At 43.6% G+C, this 15,192-nt stretch overlaps 1 protein-coding gene across 6 annotated transcripts in view; it reads left to right on the plus strand.

The window, feature by feature from the left end:
• MACF1 (microtubule actin crosslinking factor 1) overlaps positions 1 to 15,192 on the plus strand; it is a 270,575-nt gene that overhangs the window by 73,057 nt on the left and 182,326 nt on the right. For all 6 annotated transcript variants that reach the window (XM_066638188.1, XM_066638183.1, XM_066638186.1 and 3 more), the window contains 8 exons: positions 3,625 to 3,779; positions 4,108 to 4,234; positions 5,744 to 5,927; positions 8,098 to 8,267; positions 9,664 to 9,842; positions 12,041 to 12,179; positions 13,707 to 13,900; positions 14,618 to 14,780. In XM_066638188.1, coding sequence (XP_066494285.1) covers positions 3,625 to 3,779; positions 4,108 to 4,234; positions 5,744 to 5,927; positions 8,098 to 8,267; positions 9,664 to 9,842; positions 12,041 to 12,179; positions 13,707 to 13,900; positions 14,618 to 14,780 — 1,311 coding nt within the window. The remainder of the gene's footprint in view (positions 1 to 3,624; positions 3,780 to 4,107; positions 4,235 to 5,743; positions 5,928 to 8,097; positions 8,268 to 9,663; positions 9,843 to 12,040; positions 12,180 to 13,706; positions 13,901 to 14,617; positions 14,781 to 15,192) is intronic.

The raw sequence follows: 15,192 nt of genomic DNA on the forward strand, positions 1-15,192 counted from the left end.
AAAGTGGATCGTGACCCACTGGTGGGCTGCAAACCCACAGTTTGGGAACCACTGCTCTGGATGCTTTCTATTCCAAAGCCATGGATTCCAGGGTCTGGTCAGTTTGTTCATGGATCGGGAGGAGAGGGTGAAATGGAATATTTGAACAACCAAAACCTGGAGGGTGGGGGTAGGTGGGCTACGGCAGGGCAAATGTTAGTACAGCAAGTCCTCACTTAAAGTTGTCAATAGGTTCTTGGAAACTGCAACTTTAAGCAAAATGACTTATAATGAAACCAATGTTACCATAGGCTAATTGATGTACATAAACAAGAGTTATGTTTCTACAGCATATTTCTGAAATAAATGTGAGCTTTCTGGGCTGGAGAAAAGCCACACAGGCATGGGGAGAATGTGCAAACTCCACACAGCCAGTGACCTTGGCTGGGAGTTGATTTCCCCCCCATCAACTTTATAATGAAACAACTTAAAACAATGTCTTTAATTTTAATTTTTTTTATTTTCCAAAAACAACTACAAACAGAAATACACAACACATAACACACAACACAAAAAAACATCACTACACACACACACACACACAAAGGGTGCAAAAAATCATACATCACCATTGTATATCACTAAAACTAATAAATCATTACATATCTTAATCAATTTCCTCTTCTAAATTTACCTCTCAATATCATTTTTCATCCATAATAATAAACTTCATTTATAATAATAAACTTTATTTATATCCCGCCCTTCTCCCTAAAGGGACCCATGAATTACATCCATAATTCATGTATCATATCATAGCAAATATAATATATATACATAATACAATCATCTAAATGCCCTATCATATATTTCTAAAACTTTATTTTCAACCAATCATAAAAGGATTTTTTCTTTACTCAATTTGTATTGGCCTTCGTTATCATTCCAAAATTTCCAAAAGTCTGTCCATCTCTGCCACATTCATCACTTTCTCTATTAATTCATTTTTCATTGGTATTTTAGAATCCTTTCAATATCTGGCATATAAGATCCTCGCTACAGTTAAAATCACAATAATTAGGTATACATCGTTTTCTTTATCTATAATGTCAAAAATAATATGAAATTTGCTACTCTAGTAAGTTTCTTATTATGCTTCCAGATCTGTTCCCATTGATCTATTGTGATATTATGGCCTATATTTTGTGCCCATTTTATCATGCATTGTTTTACTGTTTCTTCTTGCATCTCAAAGTCTAATAATCCATCTTGTAATGCATGTATTTATTTTGATCTCAATCTTTATTTAACATAAATGGCAACACCTCTTTTTTTTTTTTCATCTGAAGCCACGAAAACTTCTCCTAATTTTATCAACAATGCCCTATTCATTAGACATCACGTTTCTTTTTACTATTCCTCTCTTTTTGTCTTTTTCTTGTTGCTATTGGTGAGCGCCTCTTACTCGCTCCTCTAGGCTCTTCCCTCCCTGATTCATCTGTTGTTTCTAAGTGATCTGATTTCTTTTCATCCAACTCCATTTCTGGCCTATATTCTTCTAATTCTTTTCTTCTCGTTTTCTCTTCCTCCTTTCTTCGTTTCTTATCTCGTCTTTCATCACTATACTCAAGAAGTTTTCTGCTTTCATTATTGAATTTATATTATATTTCTGTGTCTGATATTGAAAAAAACATACCTTCTGGAGAAAGCCATCTCTATGGCACTTGCTTTTCTCTTAAAAATTTTGTCAGGTTTTCCTATTCTTTTCTCTTCTTCCTCACTCTCCATGGAACATGTCTCAAAATGTTGACTTTGTTATCATTCACTGTCCATTCCTTTTCCTGTGAGGCCTTCAGCAATTTATCTCTGTAAAAGGTTCTGATGAATTTCACATGGATTTCTCTTGGTCATTCTCAGATAAAAGTGCTCACTTTTCTCACTGAGTCCAGTTCTTTAGATATCTCCTCCATCGGTGTATCAATCCATTCTGATATTAATCTGACAATCCGTCGCGATGTATCTTTTCCTTTCTCCTCTGGTATATTTTGTATCCTCACCACTTGAGCTGCACTATCCATCTGAATTTCCATTAACGTTGTTTCTGCATCATGTTGATTTTCTTCTATCTCCAATATTTTAGCTTGATCTTTTCTTATCTTTTTTCCCAATCTTTTGTTTATTTTCTTCTGGTGTAATTTTCACCTCCATCAGTTGTCCACTAAGTTCATCTAATCGTTTAGTTAAAGCATCCACACTAACTTGAGTTTGTACAGATTGGTTTGTTAGTTACCATTGCCAACAGTTTTTCTATGTTGTCTTGCACAGTCTGTTTCCAGTCTTTCCCTTTTGGTTCCTCTTTTACTAATTTTCCAAGTCGCATCTCAGACGCTGGTAAGCCTCAGACTTTCACTGTTTTGCCCGCCACCTTTGTTCTTCCTTCCTATAAAGCTCAAATATCAAACAAATCACTTTCACTTTATCTTTCAATTATCACATCGCATCACATCAACAATCAATCCTCTAGTCACTCATCAACAATAACAGAAAAAATTATAAAGTCAAGTAAAACCTTCTGCTTGCAATGTTCTTTAAAACCACTAGATGTCCACAGCGTGTTATCTTCCTTGCTTCAATTATAAACACAATCCAGTTTTTGCAATGTCTTTTTAAATCCACTAGATGTCACTAGATGTCACTGGTGCACGGTTCTTGTTTTATTTATATTTCTCTTATCTTGTTTATAGTTGTAGCTTTGGCAACGCCATTCCTCAATCTGCAGGAATGTCAGCTCTTTCAGCCAGCTCTTTCAGGCAATCCAGCCACTCTTTCAGGCAAACCCAAACAACAGCATCAAACCAAGGCAATAAATGCTCCAATACACAAATTTCCAAGGACAGTTAATTTGTAATTCACCGAACTTCAAAGTTGTAAAGTTGTCTTTATATCCATAACAAGCTTGGTAAATCTCTTCTATGATTTCTCCTCACACTGATAGACAGCGGGGGGGGGGGCAGACTTCCCCCCTCCTCCTCTTCTCACTGCAAAAAAACAAATCAGGCAATCAATTTCTCAGTCCACGCCAGGTACACACAAACAGAATAACACTTACTTAAGTCTTTCAACGTCTTTCCCTGCTGGGGCCTTCAGCTTGATTCAGCATGAATTCTTCACCATTGCTGCCAAGATGGTGGAATCTCCTGGGAAAGCCCCCCTGGCCGGGCCTTATCACCTCATGAATCGTTCCATCACATGGAGGAGTTTGTCTCTCCTGACAAACAATCCTTGGATCTCCTCGGATTCGCAGTTTTTGGGGAAAAACAGAGTACCTTTCAAGAGCTTGAGAAAGGCATGTTGGCTCGTCTGCTGTCTGGCCCCTCCCCCCAAAACAATGTCTTTAATTGAGGACTTTCTGCAAGTTACATTTCAAGTTGCATTTTAACACTGTCAGCAAGTGGTTTAAGAAGGCTTTAGAATCTTGTTTCTGGGAAACTGCAAGGAAAAATAGGAGAAGCTTCAGATTAAGTTGAGATAGACAAGGGAAGGGGGGCAAATTGGCCAGCATGCTGAAATAGAACACTTTATGGGGAAAAAGAGGACCTGGCAGTTGCATACTGGATCACAGTCTCCCTTTGGTTGCCTACACAGATCACCATCTGCAAGAACGACGAGTGTGTGCTAGAAGACAATTCTCAGCGGACCAAGTGGAAAGTGATCAGTCCCACAGGGAATGAAGCTATGGTCCCCTCTGTTTGCTTCTTGGTTCCCCCTCCCAACAAAGAAGCCATTGATATGGCCAGCAGGTAAAGGAATCTTGTTTACTTCATTGATCAAAGCCAGTGTTCATCTCAGTTGAGTGGCTCCTCTGATGGTTTCTTGAGCATCTTGGCTGGCGTGTTTATTATGAAACTCTTTTTGGACTAGGAAAGTTTTTAACCAAAACTCAGTGCTAGGGATGGGACGGTTCAGGATTGATCTCCTGGCCATTCCAGGCATATCCAATGCAAGACCTCTTAATAAGAACATCAAACAATGGTGCGTTCTTGAGTGAACTATTGGTGCTGTGCCACTGAGCTCCTTAGATAGGATCTTGGGGTAGCTACTCAGCTTTGTTCTGTCTTCCTCCTATAGAGTGGAACAGCTGTACCAGAAGGTTATGGCCCTGTGGCACCAGCTCCATGTCAACATGAAGAGCCTGGTCTCCTGGAACTATTTGCGGAAGGACATCACTCTGGTACAAAGCTGGAATATAGACAAGGTAATGCTGGAAATTCCTGCAGTGCTGTAATGCACACCCAATGCACAGCAGTGGTGAGGCACCCAGTAGCAGTGTCACTGCCAACTGCTTTGGGGGGAGGGGTGATTTGAAGCCAATTGAACCCAAGGGTGGGCAAGAGGGAGGGGCTGTCCAGCAGCAATACTCTGCTCACCACACTCTCCTTGAAATGTTTCTGCATGGAAAATTCCATGCCAGAGCATCAGCTACAGAGCAAGGTCATGGTTATGTCTGTACTGCTCACTGACCCAGTGTGGGGGGCTCTTCCAGGCATGGAGCCCAATTCAGCCAAATTGGTCAAATTGCCCTTAGGCCGTCCCAGGCCATAATGCTTCCCTGGATTTGAGAAGGTGGGAAACTGTAACATGGTTCCCAAATTTTTTAGCACTATGACCCACACTCTATCACAGTGATTTGCAACCTTTTTCACCTCATGGCACATTGGGAAGGCACTAAAATGGTCAAGATACACCATCAGATTTTTGACAATTGACAAGGCACACCACACTGCTGGTTGGGGGTTCACATCCCCCAATGATCCTACTAAATAAATAACCCTCTCCCAAATTCCTATGGCACACCTGGAGACCATTCACGGCACACCAGTGTGCCACGGCACAGTGTTCAAAAATGGCTGCTCTGTCAGGACCCACCTGGGTTTACCAGATTAAAAAAAAAAAAAGAAATCGAGAAAGAATATTTTATTTAAAAGTAATAATAACCAGAAAAAGACCTCAAACACTTATCTCCGTAAACTTACATGTGTTTGCAAACTGCAAGAGCTCAGTTCTTTGCAGGGCACTTTAGCAGCTGTCTAGTAAACTGCAGGAGTTGAGCTCTTTTCAGGGTAATTATCAGCACCTAACATTAGATGACTTTTGAATAACCCAGGACTTGAGGTAATTAGTTATCTGATCACCCTTTGGCGACCCACCAAAATCAGCCACCAGTGGGTCTTAATGCACAGTTTGGGAATCACTGATGTAGAGAAGAGAATAGCCATGAGCTATTGTAGCCAACCTCTTCTCCATACAGTTCTCTTCTTCGTTTCTAATCCAGGGAGCAGGACGAGTGATGGATGCAGGTGGGCCAGCAGAGGCAGGCACCTCAGGCCTATCCCCCTGAGGTGCCTCAGGGAATCCTGTCCAATTTCCAGTGCCGGTGCAGCTATGCCAGTAGGGTGTGTGCTGCATCCTCTGTTAGGAAGGCAGTCACAGAGGCCCCCTCAAGGTAAGGGATCATTTGTTCCCTTACTTCAGGGCTGCATTGCGACTGCACCAATGTTGGAAAATTGGATAGGATTGGGCCCTCAGTCATCCTTAGGAATGGTCTAACCTCAGGAGGAGTAATTTCTCAGATACGTTGGAGGGTGAAAAAGCAGCTGCACATCTATTTTGCCTGGACACAAAGGAAAACACTGTCGTTGACCCCCCAGTCCAGTTATTTCAGCCTGCAAGACTTTGTATAAATGTGGCCTCTGTGTTCATCCAGCTTCGGGCCTTGGCTCCAGGAGAGTGCCACCAGACCATGAGGAGCCTTCAGCTGCATTATGATGACTTCCTGGAGGACAGCCGAGATTTGGAACTCTTTTCTGTAGCTGATCGGTTGCGTCTGGAGGAAGATGTAGAATCTTGCAAAGAGCATTTCCAGCAGCTGTTACAGTCAATGGAAAATGGTAATCTGACTGAACCTAGAATAACATGGGGGGGGGGCAGCCACAGTGGAAAGGAGAGAATATAAGCCGTGTAAGAGATTGATACCATGAACCAAGAGCTGTCACTAAACTCTGACCAAAGTAATGCCATTTTAACATTAGCTCTGGCCTCAAAGATGCTTGTTAGCAAGAAGCTGCAAGCCACCCCTCACCCAGTGTCTTGTCTTAGAGAAGGGGTGTCCAAACTTCTTGGCAGGAGGGCCACATCATCTCTCTGACACTGTGTCAGGGGTCAGGAAAAAAAAAGAGAGTTGATTTACATTTCAAATTTGAATAAATTTACATAAATGAATACAATAGCGATGGAACTGATATGAATGAATGCAGATCTTGCAATAGCTCATGCCCTATAAAAGGCCTTGCACAAAGCAGGGATGGCCTTTCCTTTGCTACCACTGCTGCATCACAGACATGAAACAGTGAGCAGTGGAGGGAGCCCTTGTCCCACAGCTCACATAAGAGGTCAAACAGTTGACCGTCACACTGGCAGCAGTTGCATCAGGCCAGTGTGGGCTCCAGCAAGTCTCTGGAAGGTCAGAGTTCATTGGAGACTGGGGGCTCCTAGCGGGCCGGATTCAGAATCTTTGAGGGCCACAAGTGGCCCCAGGGCCAGGGTTTGGGCATCCCTATCCTAGAGATAGCGGGGCCTCAAGGGTCAGTCTGCAACTACAATACCCCAGAGCAAGGGCAACCTACGTCAAAGTGCCTGTGGTCTCTTATCTCTCCAGTATGGTCCAGCTCACTATGGCCAAAGGTGGAGGGTAGGCCAGTGGGTCGGGGATTGGGCAGTGAAAGTGGAAAGTTACTGGGCTTTTGTTCCCTTAGTTTTGCTAGCCTTGCCTATGAGTTGAACTGAGTATAAAAAACTAGCTGCGACTAGCTACACTTGCGCACGATCCGAGGCAACTGGCTTCCTTGCTGCCTTGTACCAGCAACAAGCAAGCTGTGTTTTCCTATACCTTCCCTCAGAGTGTTAAATTGGGATGTAGCACTCCGGGTAATGACCTTCACACTGCCTTTGTGGATTCAAGGGCAACAAGATTTTTTTTAAAATCCAGCTATCTGGGTTTTATGTGGGGTTAAATCATAGTTCTGCCCCCTGCCCCAATGCCACCCTGCCTTGCACAGGTGGTGAAAATGGAATCATTTCAGGAAGTGGAAGAGGTCCTTATTAGGGCTGGCCCCTGCATGAGGACAACTGAGGTAGTCACCCGAGGCAGCAGATTGTTGGAGGCTTCTGCCTCTATCTACCCACCTCTGTTGTTTATCCTCACCTTGAGTTTGAAAAGGAAGAGGAAGTGTGGGGGAGATGGGTCCCCATTGTTCTTGAATGCCACTCTTTCAGGTAGCGGGGGAAGGTAGTGGCTGTTGTATTGTTGGATAAAAAGGGTGGCATATCACCTCATGTGCTAGAACATCTTGGACTGTGCCAGAGGTGGCCTCCTTGATGGCTGGCAGGTGTCACTACCCCATTGCCCTTAAAACAACTCTGTGTGATGTCATGACTTGACTCACAGGGAATTATACGGATAAAAAACAGCAGCCACACCAGCACAAGTACCACAAACCAGCAACCTCCAAGCTAGGATCAGACTATAGTTTTTGCCCCCTCTCCCAAACGCAAACCTATTCCTGGCTCAACCTCAGCTCTGTTTGTTGAGTGTGTTTTGAAGTAAGACTTCAAACATATTTTGAAACATATGCTTTAAAGTAGTGGTTCTCAAGCATTTAGCGTCAGGACCCACTTTTTAGAATGAGAATCTGTCAGGACCCACCGGAAGTGATGTCATGAACCGGAAGTGACATCATCCAGCAGGAACATTTTTAACAATCCTAGGCTGGAATTCTACCCACACTTACCCAGGAGTGACTATCATTGTTTAAAAGCATATACATATTAGCCTGTTAAAAGTACAAATCTGTAACATTTCCCCAAATGCAGTCACATACCTGCCCAGTATATTAAAAATAAAATATTGAAATGAATGGGGACCCACCTGAAATTGGCTCACGACCCACCTAGTGGGTCCCGACACATAGTTTGAGAAACACTGCTTTAAAGGAATTGCTACTAAGTGGGGAAAATGGTAGAGTTCAATTAATTCTGCTTATTTTGCATGTTCGCAAACAGAAGACAAAGACGAGACGGTCTCTCGGACGTACCTCTCTGAGCTGAAGAACATGCGCCTTCACCTGGAGGAATGTGAGCAGCGGCTGGTGGGGACCTTACGGACACCGAGCAGCACCAGAACGGACAGAGATGCTTTGCAGGAAAACACTTTTCGAATTGCTGAGCAAGAGGTGGGTGTTCTCCACACAATGATAAAAAATGGTGTTGTGGAAGTTGCTGCGTGTTGAGAGAGTTCATGAGAGCCTGTCAGTTGCTATATTTTGCTTGCTTTGGTCAGGGAAGAAACTGACACTAGAAAAGGTACCCATTTTAAAATGGGAAACCTCTTCATGTCTTACAACTGTCATGTAGCACTGTTGTAAAATGTGATGCAGATCTTGATTATTCTGAGAATTCCAGAATCCCATTTAAATCTTGTTAAGGCAATATACAGGGAATAAAAGGGAATAAAAAAGGTCTCTGCCCAGAGGGGTTTACAATCCATATATTATTGTTATTAACTGTATTTATATATTGCTTTTCAACAAAAAGTTCACAAAGCGGTTTGCAGAGATAATCAAATAACTAAATGGCTCCCTGTCTCAAAGGGGCTCACAATCTAAAAAGATGCAAAAGAACACCAGCAGACAGCCACTAGAAAAGACACCGCTAGGGTGAGGAGGGCCAGTTACTCTCCCCATGCTAAATAAAAGAGGAGCACCCACTTGAAAAAGTGTGTCTTACCCAGCTAGCAGGGAGTGAAAGAAGTCCTTACCAGGGACGGCCCCTACATTAGGCCAACTGAGGTAGTGGTCTGAGGCAGCAGATTGTTGGGGGCCTGTGCCCCTATCCACCCAACTCTGTTGTTTATCGTCACCCTGGGTTTGAAAAGGAAGAGGAAGTGTGAAGGACATGGGTCTCCCTTGTTCTTCAAAGCCACTCTCTTCCAGGGAACAGGGAAAGGAACAGTGGAGGTAGTGGCTGATGTGTTGTTGGGTAAAAAGGGTGGCACTTGACATATCATTGTTGGGTAGCTGCTGTGTTGTTGGGGGCCTTTCCTGTATATTGACACAGGGAAGACAGCAGACAGAGGGAAAGCAATTGGAGATAGGGGAGGCATATATAGTGGTTTCAGTTTCACATACTACAGCAGGGAGAGAGGTCTTGGGTGTTGTGCAAGAAAGCTTTCCAGAAAAGTGACCGTGGGCCCAATCCTATCCAACTTTCCAGCACCAATACGACCACAATGCAGCCCCAAAGTAAGGGAGCAAACATTCCCTTACCATGAGGTGGTGCCTGTGTCTATCTCCGCACCACAGGATGCAGCGCACGCCCCATTAGCATGGCTGCATTGCCTCTGAAAAGTTGGATAGGTTTGGGCACTGTGGTGCACAAGCTAGCTTTTGGGGGTATGGCATGCTTGTAGCCCTGTCCATTCTCATGCAGCCTTAGGGCTCGCTTGAAAACCAGCAATAGTTTTACATGGCATCGGTAGAATTTTAAAGGAAGTTCATGCCTTATGGAACTTCGCCGTGAAGAAAGGCCTGCCCCTCTGTCCTTGCTCACCAAAGTCTTTTGCCTCCAAAGCGCTTGAAGGAGGATTTGCAGCACCTGAAGGCTGATGTGGAGCAACTTTCTGAGAGATGCAATATTTTCCTGCACAAGTCCCCCACAGGATCTAGCACTCCGCACCTTCGCTCCGAGCTTAACCTGCTGGTGGAAAAGATGGACAGCATCTATGGGCTCTCGTCCGTCTACTTGGACAAGTGAGTCTCTTTGGTGCGCCTGCTCTGAGAGCAAAAGAGAGGAGCATTTATTGTTGCATGATTTAATCTTCATAAAAAACGTAGAGGTCGGTTTATGTTGGGATGCATCATTAGCAACCCCATGGATATTGTCGGATTCAGTAGCTTTCACAGGATTTGTGGAGAAAAATCACTGTAGCCTCTGAAGGCCAAGATCTTGGTGCCTACAGTTGCTTCTGGCTGGATTAATTGGGTCAGCCCATCCGTGATGCTATCTGAGGCCATTACCTCAATCAGCAATTGATCAGTGGGGGTGCCAGCCTCCCTCTTCTTTAGCTACTCCTGCTTTTTGGACCCTGCATTCAAAAGGGAAAAAGGGGCCAGTGTGGAGGTCCCTCTCTTCAACATTTCTTCTTTCACTCTTACAGGTGTCCCCCCATATCCATATCCCTGTATCCACCCCCCACAAAAGATATGGAAACAGTGAATAAAAGGGAACCCTACAAAAGCAATTCAAAAATCCCCCATCCTGCCCCCCCCATTCGTGCAAATGACTTTAACTGCTTGTAATTGCAGTCTTCCTGTGGCAGTTCCTGGGTCTTGCTAGCTTTTTGCTGTGACTGTGAAATGGAAGCAGGAAGCACAACAGAGGGCTGAAAAGAAAGCAATGCTACGCTCTTTAAGTGTCATGTTCTTTTCAGTCTTGCATCACTTCCTGTTTTCGGCTCCCATTTTGCAGTTAGCAAAGAGCCAGTGAGACCCAGGAAAGGCTGCAATGAAAAGCACATCAATCATGTACTTTGGGAGGGGGATTTTTAAGCCACAGATACTGGATCTGCTGCTATGGAGGGTTGCCTGTATTTATGTAATTTTTACTTTTCTAGGAGGTCAAAGCAATTTACAAAGAACTGATGAGAATAAAAATCATAGATGCATAATGTAACACTGTATCTATAAACAGTAAAATAGCACTAATGCCAGTAAACAGTCAGGAAGTCCTTGCCGAAGGAAAATGTTTTTAGCTTCTTCCTAAAAAGAGCAAGTCTGGGAACTGGAGTCTCTCCTGGAAAGGAGTCCGACAGTAGTGGAGCCATCACCAGGAATGCTGTGTCTTTGGGACCTGCAGTGTTCAAACGTAGGGATTGGGAGGAGAACCAGCAGCAACTGAATGCAGTTGCGTCGCAAGAGCGATGCGGGGGGTGCAGGCTGCACCGAGTGACATGCACAGGGAGGGTGACACCACAATTGGCCAAAATGTTAAAACCTTGGTATTTTTGAATAATACCCTCATGTCATATATCATTCAATGTGTATTTTCATGCAGAATGCAATGAAACAAACCACGCTGAAATATCTCTATTCTGTCAAAAGTTAGAGAGGGGTGATGGTGCATCACCATGCCCACTGCCCAGGTCATTGCCCTGCCCACTGCATGGGAGGAGGTTCATCATGGGGGTGACACACTGGCCTTCCACACTGGGTGTCGCAAACCCTAGTGACACCACTGACTGGATAACAGGTGGAATGTGGGACTGGAAGGTCTTGGAATAATCTGGGGGTCCCATCTTGGGACCAGTGCTGAGTTTAGATTATAGAGATTTTGCATTTGTTATGTAGAGGAGAGAGAGGTAGCTGGAAAGCATGGAGTGGCAACTATTTTGGCAGCACCTTAGACCACAAATAATTTTGCAAGAGTAACATGTGCTGACCCCATTTGAAAGGAATTTTGTTTCCTTAGATGCTCTAAGAGGATTTCCTGCCTAAGGCTGGACTAAATGACCTAATAGGTCATTTCCAACTCTATGATTCTGTGATTCCCTTCTTTGCAATACAGTTGTCCACACAGCAGACATTAAGACCTGTAACTTGCTTGTTATACCCTTTTTGACTCCCTTAATTAAAGGGAGTCCCTTTTTGACTGCACTTAATTAAAGTGCATTAACACAATAACACTGATGTGCATTGAAGTGCTTTGTGTGGCTGTTCACCCAGGCATCCAGAAGTGCCACTGTTTCTTTCCTGCATAATAGCTTTATACTTGCTGTTTATATTTCTGTACAGAATACTCTGTTTAATAAATTAAAGTGATAAATCTGCAAGAAATGTTTAATATTAGTGGGGAAACTGAAGTGCAGGTGGGGACTTTGGAATGTCTGCTGCTTTGACACCAAAGAACCGTTGTAGTTTCAGGAAGCTGTTTCTCTTTTTGTGTGCAACAGGTTAAAGACAATTGATGTCATCATTCGGAATACCCAAGGAGCTGAGTCCCTGGTCAAAGGGTATGAGGTTAAGCTCAGTCAAGAGGAGGCTGTGCCTGCTGATCTGACCGCCATTCAGTCTCACCGAACCACGTTACAAGTTAGTAGCCATGAACAGAATGGAACTGCCCTGAGGCATGCGACAGGTGTCCCCCTCTAGGGCAGAATTGCAGGGTTCTTCCACTGCCTGGTGGGTCCTCACAGCGTCAGCACAATGTAATGTCTGCAGCTGGTGAGTGGCAGGAAGAGCCACTGAGTCTTCTAGGATGTCTTGCCCTTGCTATTCCATGCTTGTTGTTGATTGTATTTGGTAGCAAAGCTGGCTTGCGCAGGGAAAGCCGACCTGAGGTCAAGCTGGTGCACAGGGGCTCTTGAGCTTCTGCTGCTTCTTTTGGCCATCCTAGAGGTAGATACTAGATGCATTTTTCTTATGCATTTAATAAGATATTGTGTCAAGTCACCCTACTTGGCCCCAAATATGTCTTTTTAAAATAAACTTTTAAATTATTAGACTGAGGCTGCAATCCTAACCTCACTTTTCTGGGAGCAAGTCCCATTGAACACAATAGGACTTGCTTACGAGTAGACCCGCCTAGGATTGTGCCCAAAGTTATGTACTTTCAGGTGAATAAGTGTAGAAAAGGCAATTTAGTGGTTTCCATATTTACTTAAGAAATTTATAGACCACTTTTCCAGATGCTCAAAGCAGTGACAACTTGGTAACAAGTTAAGGTGGTGGTTCGCAAACTTATGGGGATCACGACGCCCCCACAGCCTCTTCTTCCTGGCTCAGTTGGGCACTGCTATCTTGAATATCGCGATCGTTCAAGATGGCAGCACTCGTGAGATTTGGGCACCACCATCGTTTTTGTTTTGTTTTTTAAAATTTTATTTTTATTGCGTGAACAGAACAGAAAAAAGCATTACATGGGTACATGTAATGAGTTACATGCTTATGAGTCACATACTAAAAATGAGATTTCACAGGATCCAACATGGTGCCCCTCTGTGCTATAGTACCCTAAGGCTTTGCGGAGCACAGGTTGGGAACCACTAAAGTGAAACTGGGCAAAAAGGTATCTTTAAAGTGGTAGCTGTCTTAGGGGGAGAAGAACAGTTGTTGCTGTTCATCCCAGGGTCCTCGCCATAGCTGCTTGCTAGTGTCTCTCTTGTGTTTCTTTTTTAATTAGGAAATTAAAAGGAAATTAAAAGGAATTTTTAAATTCCTTTTAATAATAGGAATTATTGTTAAATACAGGGAATATTTAATAATAATTAAATATTATTTAATTATTTAAATAATTAAATAATACAGCAAATAACTTTTTAAATTTGTTTCACTACATAGCCTGCTTTGAGAACCTCTTTTCTTGAAAAGTATGCATTTTTAATAATTAGTAACTGCTAATTTCTGTGTTGTTTCCTTGCTAAAGTGACGGTTCACCTGTCTCATAGCACATGCACTTATGTCAACATTCAGTCTCTGAACTTTTCCACCCAGTAGGTAGAATGTTAGTGAATATTCCATGACTTCCTAGCTCAGCCAACAGCTGGGGCAGAGTGAGAGCCAGTTTTGTTTTTAGCCTTTTTCAGCTAGTCTGAATCATGTTTATATATTTTTTTTAAGCAATGGATCACTGAATTGAATGATAAGAACGCCATCTTTGCAACGCTTGAAGATGATTTGGCTAGAGCTAAAGTGGTGGCAGACCAGCTCTACCGCCTGAAGCAGGAGCGCAGCCTGGATCTAGAGCGCTACCAAGAGAAAGGCACACAGCTGTGGGATCGTTGGCAGAGGGTCAGCCTGCAGATTGAGACTCGGTGAGGGGCACCACCTCCTGGTAGCTGTTTTCTTGGTCATGAGCTAGAATTAGCGTGTGTTTGGTCTGTGGAACTCCTTGCCACAGGATGTGGTGATGGTGTCTGGCCTAGATGCCTTTAAAAGGGGATTGGACCAATTTCTGGAGGAAAAATCCATTATTGGTTACAAGCGATGATGTGTATGTGCCACCTCCTGATTTTAGAAATGGGCTACTTCAAAATGCCAGATGTAAGGGCACCAGGATACAGGTTTCTTGTTATCCAGTGTGCTCCCTGGGGCATTTGGTAGGCCGCTTTGAGATAGGCCGCTTTGAGTCCAGGAAGCTGGACTAGATGTGTCTTTGACTGATCCAATGGGGCTCTTCCTATGAGCTCCACAGCTTAGACATGGCAGCAAAAGAGGCTGTTCTTGCCAATTGCCCTTCAGATTGTGGACATTCTCAATACTTTTTCAAATCTTGACAAACATTGTGGGGTTCTACCATTCCTTGTTTGTTGTAAATAATTATAGGCTGTAAGTCATTAAGACCTGTTCTCTGTTTTCAAAGCACCATGCATGGTGATGCTAGCATATAAACAATGTATTCCTTTGGTACTTAATGCTTATTATTAATAAAAATATTTATATAATGCTTTTCAACAAAAAAGTTCACTAACCTGTTTTCTCTCTCTCATCCATGTTTTCCCCACTTTTCCCTCCCTTTCATCTTTTGACAGCCGATCGGAGCTGGAGAGTATTGAGGAAGTACTGAGTGATTATCGGAACTGTCATGGGGCCCTAATCCAGTGGATCGAGGAGACCACGACTCAGCAGGAACTGATGAAGCCTGGGCAAGCGGAAGATAGCAGAGCCCTTTCCGAGCAATTGAGCCAACAGATGGTAGGGATGAAATGGTTCTACAAAGAAGCCTTCTGGGGGGAGGCGTTATCCCCATGTTGGGTTTCTGATTCCTGGACATGGCATGTGCATTTCATAAAAGTATTCCATGCTGGCAAGCAAGGGTTGTGAAGTCTCTCTTCCAATCAGGATTGGCTCACCTATGAGCCGAAGTGGAAAATCTGCAGGATTTGGAGACATCTCTGCCTTTGTCCGCCTGTCCACCTCCACTGCCCTGCCCCTCCCACTCTCTGGATTGGAAATATATGTGCAGAAAAGAAAATCTCCACCACTTTAGCTCCACACTTCTTCTTCCTTTTCCAATCCAGGAAGTGGAAGAAGGAGGAACATGGTGTTTGGTGGAGGAACGCTAGACAGGAATGGGGTGGTGGGGGTGTTGCTGCACCATTTCTGG

The sequence above is a fragment of the Tiliqua scincoides genome, chromosome 10 (genome assembly GCF_035046505.1).
Source record: "Tiliqua scincoides isolate rTilSci1 chromosome 10, rTilSci1.hap2, whole genome shotgun sequence".
In the NCBI taxonomy this organism is placed as follows: domain Eukaryota; kingdom Metazoa; phylum Chordata; class Lepidosauria; order Squamata; family Scincidae; genus Tiliqua; species Tiliqua scincoides.